Here is a 10,563-nt window from a genome sequence, read left to right as displayed (position 1 = left end):
GAGTGATATGTAGTGCTTGGTGGGACACGCATTCAACACTAACAGGTTTTACATATCAACCAAAATATTCCTGTTTAAATTTTCTTCTTTGATATGGGAGAAAAAGAACAGGTACATCAACTATGTACATCAACTATGTTGTTTCCTTCTTTGTGACAAAGTCCTATACAATATTCTGCATGTCAAGGCTGAAAACAGTCCTGGACTGTATGCAAGAGGCACCATGAAAGATCTTGAAAGAGAAAGTTACACAGGTATTATATGTCATAATTTATTAAGTTTATACTTGGCATAGTACACTATTAATGACAATATTATAGTTGCTTTGCAACTGAGACAAACAAGTATCTGTATTTGCACATTTTTGAAAACAGAGTAGGCGCTCTCACCTTTTTTAACATTCATCAATGTCAATAAAGTTAAAAATTAAATAACTTTTTAAAAATTACTTCATATGCACTACATTTCATTATGGAATAACTTCAGTGCATTATGTAAAACCACTGTAAGGAGTCTGGGGAATTTCAGTGCTGTAATTTCTCAAGGCAACCTTCAGAACCTTTATTATAACACACAAAATCTCTAATAGATATTTAATGGTATAAAACAGACAACAAGGCACTACTGCTAGCCTGCTGCTCAATCTACTCATGAGCCAAATTCCACTACTCTCTTGAACCACACCATATATTTTAAGTAAACTGCTTCCCAGTTGGGCAAGACAGGATAAGTATTCATCCCTCCACATCAAACGTGCATCAAACATGATGGAGTCAACTTAAGCCATAGCATGTAGAAGTATCCCACCTATGCGAGTTTTTACGGGAGATAAACAAACCAGCTTGCTAGTGCTGAAATGAGCCAGACCTCCAGAACAACCTGGCAAAGCTCTTTTTGCAATTACATCAGATATGAGTGTAAGGATATACACCTTGATGATCCATCAATCTGCACAGTAGTGGAATATAGTGTCCTGTTAATGTGCTGACCCATATCAGATGGTGAGCGTAGGCAGGTATATGTGTATCACCAACGCATTAGTAGCACTTATGAAGTCCATCTGTCCAAACACAGTTATTGCAGAGAAATTTCCACATTTTACAGCCCTTCCAATCAGCAGAACAGCCACTGCTTTGCAAATATCCATGACCATGATGTCAATGCCAAACTGATCGCCAACATATCTTTAGTATGCTGGCCAGTTTCCATGAAGCAAAAGCAACAGAGTCTAAAACATTTTTGTCTTTCTCACCTTGATGTTCAATGATCTAAGTAATAAACCAAGGTATTTGTATAGCTGCAAAAACGAGGCTTTCTCCTTGTGATGCTTCTGAGTCTACCCACAGTTTGTTATCCCATATTACCATAACAGTACTGTCACAATATTTTCATTTTGTAGGCCTAGGCCAGAGGTAGCAGTCTTTGAAAATGGATAATCAGCCCAATCCGTTCCATTTCTCCACATGGTGCCATTCTGTTGATGCTGGTTTGCTGGATTTACATTGACAGCTTTAAAATTCTGTCTCCATTGTTTCCCAACCAATACACTGATTTTGCAATAGTCACCTTCAATTTATGGTAGTAACTCTTTTCAGAAATAATTTCAGTGACTTTTCCCTATCCCATTCTTTAGTAACTGTACTAGCAGCCTTTGCTGATCACTTCAAAGTCTGGATAAAAGGCATTAAATTATATAGAGAAGACTGAGGTCAGTTGTTAACTGTGCTCACAATCTTGGACATTAAAGGCTGTCAAAGAAGGATACTGGACTGAGAAGCTTGTGCTAAAATACCCAGTGTTCCACATTTATTAGGGATAAAGATGGTCTGCTCTTTAGCACTGCTCCTTGCTTAAGAGTCAAAAATCATGGTTTGAAAACTGGCAGCTAATATAGTATGATGTGTTAGGAAACGAAAAGCCCGGGAAGATCACAAAGGAAACTTACTATTAGTGCCTGGAATGTGAAATCACTCTGACAGGCTTGTAATGTGGCTAATGATGAATTTGTGTCTGCATTGCTTTTATTAGTAGTGACTAGCTATGAATGCCAGTGATTACAGCTGACTCTGCTTACTTTGAATGGGCAGGATTTGTGTCAGAGTCAATCCAACCCACACCCTAATTTGTCTGTCTGGAGAACAAGATTGTTTTGTATCAGGTTCATGCCACAGGACAAGTTACTTTTACTAATGGAAGTATAGAAAGAAAGGATTTTGAACTTAAATACAGCTCAGTGTACTGGAGCTAGCTGAAAAATATAGGGAGGCAAAATTTCTAAAGCTAAAATACTGTCATATGCTTGCTCAAAAGCAAATGAACATGGGATGCAGTAGCTGGTGGATGACAATGTAAAGTATAAAACATGGCACTAGGGAATATTAAAAAAAGAAAAATCTAAACCTGTATGAATCTGTATGTTCTTACTGCTTGTCTATAGAAAGAGCAGAACAATCTTCCCAAATAATGACAAGCCAGGTAACCTCATTGTGGCAGAGGCTCATATTCTTTTAATGAGATGACAGGTAACTTAAAGAAAAATATTTCTGTGACGATGAATAACCAGAATACAAAGACTAACAAGACTGACCTGGTCCTGTTTGGAAGGCAAAAAAGACAAACAGCCACCCTCGATGGCATTCCACAGCTGCTGCCTGAGTACTGTACATCACATAGGCACAAAATCCACATTCATAATGGTTCTGGGACATTCCACACGTCATTAATTATGAAAGAAAAGTATTTTTCCTGACTTCAATAGAGTGAGCTAACACAATCCTAAACAAAATATTTTAATTTTTTTTCTCCTGGAACATATAGCTTTGCTGCAGTCCAACGCTACATGCTGCAACATCCTTACTGCAAAAGCCAGGCCTACACACATGTTTATGTTTGTGTTCAAAATAAGCTGTTATTAGTCTACTATACCCCTTTGGTAAACTGCAACAGGCCTCTGGATTAGATAGAGAAGAAACAGTACTAGTAACACAATCATAGATTTGCCAAGACTCACCATGCTACAGTTACTATTTGCTGAAATGCACTTCTTGTCATCACACCACTGGCAGCCGTTTGTGTTGGCAGTACAGCTGGCACAGTCTGCGTACCGGTAACATCTGTCATCTGCAGCAGCTGCAACACACAGGGTCACACAGAAACATTGCACGGGAGGAGAACCACACCACATATTAAACATTTGCTTACAGTCTTTTCTGTTCCACCCTTCATTCGAACTCTAGCTATTCATAAAGGTTTAAGTTACTGTGGGAAATTAATTCTACTCAGGTAATAAGATTTACTCCTTTAAAAATTCCTTCAGTAGCAACTAATTTTGAAGGTTCCTAAGTTTTACATCAAATCAAGGAATATTCACTGATTTGCAGCATACAAGATCTCTTAGCACAGTGCATAAATTAAGAGCATCAAAAAGTTTCTTGAACTACTCATTCTTCCCTCCTTTAACACAGAAGAAATGTTTTCCACAGATGCAGGCTTCAGATAAAAGTATTAGATTGCAATGCAAAAAGGCAACGGTAAATGTACTAAATACAAAAATTTAAGACAGCTACTAGCAACACAGAGATATTTCAAGTCTTAATAAAATAATTTATAAGCCTAATAAAGAATGGTAAGTTAACAGTTCTCCCCTTTCTCTACAAAAACATCTGAGGAAAAGTACATTAAATCCTTGATGCAAACCTTTGGGACCAGGACTAAAATCTATATTACTTAAAACAATTTGGGAATACAAATGATTACTTCTGTTTAAAGGAGGCAAAAAACTGAAAAAAACATATGATCCAAAAGAGAAGAATTCCCACCATCTCCACATCAATTACCAACGTTTAGTTCCTGTGTGGTTTGGCTTCCCTGTCTAAAGATTGTGCAAGCTGTAAAGATCCTCTTGCCAGGAAAGCCTTGCTACCCAAGAATTGACAATGTGAAAACCCATTTAAATTCCTCCTTATCCTCTAATATTGACTAACAGCACTTTCTCAGATGATACCCTAGAACAAATAACAATTGAGTCAAGTGGTATAAAAGAATATATGAAAAATTGGCTTTTGGCAGATTACCAGCTGAAACTGGAAGGATTTGACATCAGCGAAGCAGAGCTATCCACATAACTTCCTTGAAACTGGAATTCTACACACCTCATCTTGCAATTTTAGCTGTCGTTTACTCCCACTGCAGCAGCTGTACTTTAGAAACTGCTCTTTTTAATTTTCCTTCAGCCTCAATGTGTGTTGTTTTATTCGGTTTTGTTTGTTTTGTTATGATCAGCTTTTTATAAGATCCACTTTCATCTCTGTTAGTTCTGAACTTAGTGTCTTCAATTTTTTCTCTTTATAAAGAGTTGACATTTTCTAAACTCTAGATCTCTAAGTGTTATGAAACTGTACAACAGAAAGCTTTACGTGGATAAATGTTTTGTTTTATAAATGCACCTTTTTCCTGAGTTGGTTATATCCAGCTTAGAAACAAATAAAAGCTAACAGAAAAATAAAGCCTCTTGAAGGACTGATTAATAGTAGAGCTTATAATTTTTAAACAAATGTTACGAGTAGACTGGCAGTTTAATTACATGGTAGTTTGAATATTCAGTATACAGCCAAAGTTTGGTTAGCAATTTTATACTGTGCTGAAAGGAAAGATGCACCAAAAAAATAGCAGGTGTATGTAGCAATGACACATTCCGTTCACGTGAAGTATGAGAACAACTCTTGCACCAGCAATGTATTTTTGACAAGCCAAAATACTTAGGAATAGGGTGCAACATGTATTCATAACGTTACATTGGTGTCTCAAATAATATAGCTATCACAATGCTGCATGGAAATCCACATGGCACAGTTAAACCGATTTTGACATAGTGCAGCAAAAGGGCTTGTTTGCCTCAAGTCTGTTTCCAGCTGTGACAGCACAAATACTCCTGTTTGATAGATTTTGAAGCCTTCCCTCTCTCTTACTGGTACAGATAGACATGAGATCACCATATGCCTGCAATGCCAGATACCACTTGCAACATGTATCTGTGGTTCGTCTTTTGTGGGCCATTTTAGTTTTCTCCTACATAGCATTGCAGATTTGACACTATAAGACCAGAATTAATTTACCTGTTTTCTCAGGACACTTTGCTCTAAGGATGTTATTAGCATGTCCAGATTCCCAGGATTCACAATGTTTCTTGTTCCACAGACACCTTATGCCTGGACGTGCATTTTTACACAGCTCTTCATCTCTGAATGCTTCACAGTTTGGAGGCTTGTACACAAGGATGTCATTCAAAAGAACACTTGAAAAACCCCCAAATATATACATGGACCTGTTACAGAAAAGCAAGTAAAACAAAACTGTTATTACAGCCATAGATACATTGTCTTGATTTCTTTAGTTTTCTTTATAATAAAAAAATAACACAATATTATAAAAAATATTCTTATTCTCCTCCTCTCTCTAATAAAGCCTCTTGCCAATGGTTCCATTATAAAGACTGATAAGTTTTTCAATTTATTTCTCCATGAAAAAAAAATTCAAAGTACACTGTGCTGTATGTATTACTGACCGCTATATACCAAATGTCTGGGAAGAAGGAAAAAGAGCTGTGGAGGAAACTACTCATTTTTTGAGTTAGAGAATGAGAACAGAGTGTGAAATAATGGGCTGCAAGAAATGAGAACATTTTTCTTCAAGATTTCAAAGACAGCCAGTAATAATTGTCAGAGGGATATTGCTTTTCTGTAGTATTTCCAGTGCAGTAGCTGCTGACATCAAAACCAGGAGACTAGACTTGAGACCTCACCCTTCTCATTTAGTATCAAAACCAGTCTCAGTGACAAGATAATAATAAAAAACCTGTATACCTGTTGTATCACTCTTAAAACAGAATTAGTCATACAATTATAACAGAGCATCAGAACAGGCTGCCCAGGGAGGCTGTGGAATCACAGAATCACCAAGGCTGGAAAAGACCTTTAAGATCATCAAGTCCAGCCTAGGACCAACACCACCACATTGGCTAGACCATGGCACCAAGTGCCACATCCAGCCTTCCCTTGAACACACCCAGGTATGGCGCCTCGATCACTAGGAGGTCCATTCCGATGTTTAATCACCCTCTCTGTGAGGAAGTACTTCCTGATATCCAACCTAAACCTCCCCTGGAGCAGCTTCAGCCCATGCCCCCTTGTCTTCTTGCTAGTTGCTTGGGAGAAGAGCCCAACCCCCACCTGACTACAACCTCCCTTCAGGTAGTTGAAGAGAGTGATGAGGTCCCACCTGAGTCTCCTCCAGGCTAAAAAACCCAGCTCCCTCAGCCTATCCCTATAAGACTTGCCCTCTAGTCCCTTCACCAGCCTTGTTGCTTTCCTCTGGACCTGCTCCAGCAGAAGTCTCCATCCCTGGAGACATTCAAAACACACCTGGGAACGTTTCTGTGTAATATGTTCTAGGGGATCCTGCTCTAGCAGGGGGGTTGGTCTGGATGATCTCCAGAGGTCTCTTCCAACCCTTAGCATTCTGTGTGATTCTGCAACAGCAGAAATAGAGAGTATTTCGTATTTGTACATAAAAATCCTACTAAAAATACCATTAAATTCAAGATAAAAAGGCATTTTCACCTTGAAACTAATTCATTGAAAGTGACAGTTCTCAAGGTATCAGACAGAGATACAAATCACCAGTTGCTGAATTCATTAATTCTACACATTTTTCTCTTAACGAAGTAATCTGTTCATTGATTAATTTCAAGTGCTCTGTGTACAACTACAACTACTGCTATCTTTTTAAAAATTATTTGTAGTATTACTTATCACCTCCGTTATTTCTGACCTATACAGTAGCCATAGAGGATCTCTAAGTTGTCCACATATACATACTTAAATACTGCATTTATTAGCATGATGAATAATGTAGACGAAGAGTGATCAATAAGCACAATGATCTCTAGTGCTGCAACTGTCAGGTAATAGGCCATTTGGCAACCAGCACTAGGAAAGCCAAGAGCAGAAATTTATTTAAACCTAATTACAGTTCTCTACAGTTTTTCCCTAATACAAGATGTTTGTGCTACAATTTTTTCTTTTGGGGATTGGAGTGGGGGAAGCAGAGAGTTCAGCTACCAAAACCAGTGAGCTCCAGATCCACTCCATCTCCTGTTTCTACATGATGAAGCTTTACTGAGACCCTCTACTCAACAAATGACATTAAAGTATGTTACATGTTACAGAGGATAAGCAATATACTTAGTTTAGATGCTGGCAGGCTTTTTTTCCCAGCTACGGGTTAAATCACTGCATCAGTATCTCCAAAATCTTACTTTTTCTTAGCATATTTAATTTACATGTTTTTGATTTTATGATTGTGTAAGAACAAGGAATTGTAGCATGCTGTAAAAATATTTCTGCTGTTACATCTAAGTGGGAATTCCAGTTGGTATTGAATTTTGAATTCAGTGCAGTTCACAATACAGATCAAACAGCTCAGTACAATGTCCATATAAAATGCCACTGAATTCCATAGCATGACAAATTGATAATTAGCTGTTTTGCTTAGCTAAGACAAGTCCCTGACAAGCACTACTTTTCATGTTAATAAATTTATCAGCTGCATATTATTGAACCATACTTCATATAGGTAGAATTTCTGCTACAGTTTTTATACTTCAGAAGGAGTCAGGACAATGTAAAAACGCTTCATTTACCCATTACTGACAACAGCAGTGTGACCAAATCTGTTGACATCTCGATGTAGATTAGGTTTTGGCAAAATCTTCCATTCATCACAAGCTGAAAGGCAAAACAAAAGCATATGAAAACATGTACACAATGTTTCCAAAAGTTTTCAGCAAAATATATGCAAAATGGATTTTATCAGACCCTCGTTTGTATTTTAAGTATCAACTAACTTCAGTGCCTTTATTACCCTCCTTGCCCAGGGTTATCGCCACTGGTAACCCTTTCTCTCCATTGTAAAAACAGGTCATCTATACCTCATGATTTTCAACTGTTATTAAGATACTGTCATCATCCACTGGTCTCGTGAAACAAAATTTGATGGACATTCTTAGTCATTCTTAACACTAGTTTCTAGGATTTTTTAAATTGGTCTTCAAAGCCAAAAGGATTTCACTGACTTCTTTTGCTGTTGTCACTAGGTGAAAGCTGAAGTGCTTTTTTCTGCTCCCTAATAATCTGCTTTATCCTGTTGTTTAAACATGTTACTTATTTGGACATCACAGTGTCCTTCTAGAGAGTTTAATTGCAGAGACATGCATTTATCAACATACACCACAGATCAGTGATATACACTCAATTATCAGTTTTTAATCACACTCCATTGACACCATTTTGTAATCCTTCTTTTAATTTCTTTTTAAGTAGGCTTTGGATTTTGAGGTAGGTTCTACTATTAAATAAATCACTGATGCATTTTCTGAAGAAAGGATTTGCATTTGTGCCTCAATGTGGTTTGAAGCCAGAATAACAAGTTAACACTTTTTATTTTAAACCAGTTGCAAAATTATCAATTTGGACATTAAAACACAATATAAATTACCTATTTGCTCAGCATACTTTTCCAAAATATAATAGTGTACATGACTGTAGAAGTTAGAGTCAACTTTAGTACCACAAAGAAGCAGAAGTGTCCTACAGAGACCAATACAGAAGAGGTCAATGGCATACAGGAAGACTGTGGAGAGCAGATCTGCAACCTCTTTTCAGGGTATTAAGGCAATTATTATGCAGGTTGATTTTTTACTTTATAGTGCTGAATTAATTTACCTGTAAGATTCCAATGACAGCCACATCTAAATAAGGCATTCTTAGTTAATTTTCAAATTTGGAATAATTTATGCAAGTTCTAGATATTATTACAAAATAAGGGAATATCATAATCAGACCACACATTTCCAGGAAGTCTACTTAGGGTTATAAAAATGGGTGGAAAAAAATATTTAAAAAACAAATTCAACTTAAACCAACAAAAATTAATAGCAAGAAATCCAAGAGGGACAAATCATCCTTCAGGCTGGTATTGCGTGGAGCATAACTCACTCCAGCTGCTGACTAAGCTGGTGCTGTTCTCAACCCCACTGTCAGACCAGCTCATCTCTGCCAGTGCTGCTGCTCTGGCACTTCTAATGCAGACAAGTATTTGCAGCAGCACTTTGTCCAGTTAGTTATTTTCCTGTTAGCATACCACACTGAAACAGGTCCATGTGAAGTCATGCAAGGATGGACTCAGCACATGAGAGGGGGCAGGAGAGCATGGATGTGGGCAAAACTGCAGCAATTCACCACTAGACTGACTTGGGCTTCCACTGAGTCACAGCCTGAGTCCCCAGAGAGTCAGAGTGAGACTGTGGCTGTGAGAGATCAATCAATTACATCTTTTTATAAATTGGAAACAGAAACTGAAAGCACATTATTACCAAAGTAACACGGATGGTTCAAACAGCAATAATTTCAACATCAGATGGAAGACTTGGAATCAATTTAGTAGTTGGAAAAAAAAGAAAGTGGAGCAAGTTGAAATCCGTGTCTTACAGGACCACCAATGCATCCCCAAAATTGTGCCTTTTTCTCAACTTCTGCCTCTATACGTACAATTATTAATGTTCTATTAGAATAAAATTATGGCTTCAACAGAAGAGATCACAGTACTAAGGCACCAATAATTACTTATGATGACAAGTTTCAGGTGAAGGTAGGAGCAGTATTTAATATAAAGCTGTGTACTCCCCACACCCCAGCATAAAGCTGGTATTTGATGCCTCCATGGTGTTTGAATTATGTAAGAAGTTCAGAATAAGAGTAACATTATTTACTTAAAATAGGTGATAAATAATAATGAGTTCAATTTGCTTTTTAAAAGCCATAAAAAGAAACCATTTTAACACTAAAACTGACCAACAAAATCATGCTTCTAAGCTTCAAAATCAAGGTCTTACTGCTGTAAGTCAATGCACATTAACAGAAAAAGCAAGTTTTAGCTCATATGCCTTTGACAGTAGAGGAAACATTTTTTTAAAAACCATATCAAATTTTCATCTACCTTGGAAAATGTTGCATGTTAATTTTTGTATTTTTAAAAACACATATACAAATATATAATGTTCCCTGTACTTAGAAATTTAAGAGAAGGTGGGATTTAATGCCAAAGGAAAACCTTAAAACCGTAAAAAAGGCTGCTTTTGAGATAAGAAAACCTTGAGGGCTGGAGATATAATAATTCCTTTCTTGCTGATGGTATTTGTCAAACTGGCAGGTCTTTACAATAGAGTACAAGAAAAAAAATGGGGAGGGAAGCACGTAACAAATAGCCTTCCCTCTTATCTCCTCCTAGCCTTCTCAATGACTACTGAACACTGAACAGAGCATTGTGCAAGAATAACACTTTTGCACAGCTTTAAGTTCCAATCTGAGCTTCTCTGTACAGATTGGTTAATAGAAAAATAGTTAATAGAAAATACAGATAGGTAACCAGATGATTTTTGGTGGGTTTTGGTAAAGAACCCAATAGAATTCATCCCTGCCCATCATCTTCAAGCTTCTTTTGACAGTA

At 37.2% G+C, this 10,563-nt stretch overlaps 1 protein-coding gene across 1 annotated transcript in view; it reads right to left on the bottom strand.

Annotated features, from left to right (window-relative positions):
* Positions 1-10,563, bottom strand: part of ATRNL1 (attractin-like 1) — a 454,560-nt gene that overhangs the window by 366,571 nt on the left and 77,426 nt on the right. Inside the window, exons 11-13 of the mRNA XM_010003956.1 lie at positions 7,700-7,784; positions 5,115-5,323; positions 3,011-3,129 (exon numbers count right to left, since the gene is read on the bottom strand). Of these exons, the coding sequence (XP_010002258.1) occupies positions 3,011-3,129; positions 5,115-5,323; positions 7,700-7,784 (413 nt within the window). The remainder of the gene's footprint in view (positions 1-3,010; positions 3,130-5,114; positions 5,324-7,699; positions 7,785-10,563) is intronic.

The sequence above is a fragment of the Chaetura pelagica genome, unplaced genomic scaffold (assembly GCF_000747805.2).
Source record: "Chaetura pelagica isolate M959 unplaced genomic scaffold, ChaPel_1.0 scaffold248, whole genome shotgun sequence".
Classification (NCBI taxonomy): Eukaryota; Metazoa; Chordata; class Aves; order Apodiformes; family Apodidae; genus Chaetura; species Chaetura pelagica.
The sequence above is the reverse complement of the archived record's forward strand: the minus strand, read 5'-3'. Positions and strand labels throughout refer to the sequence as shown.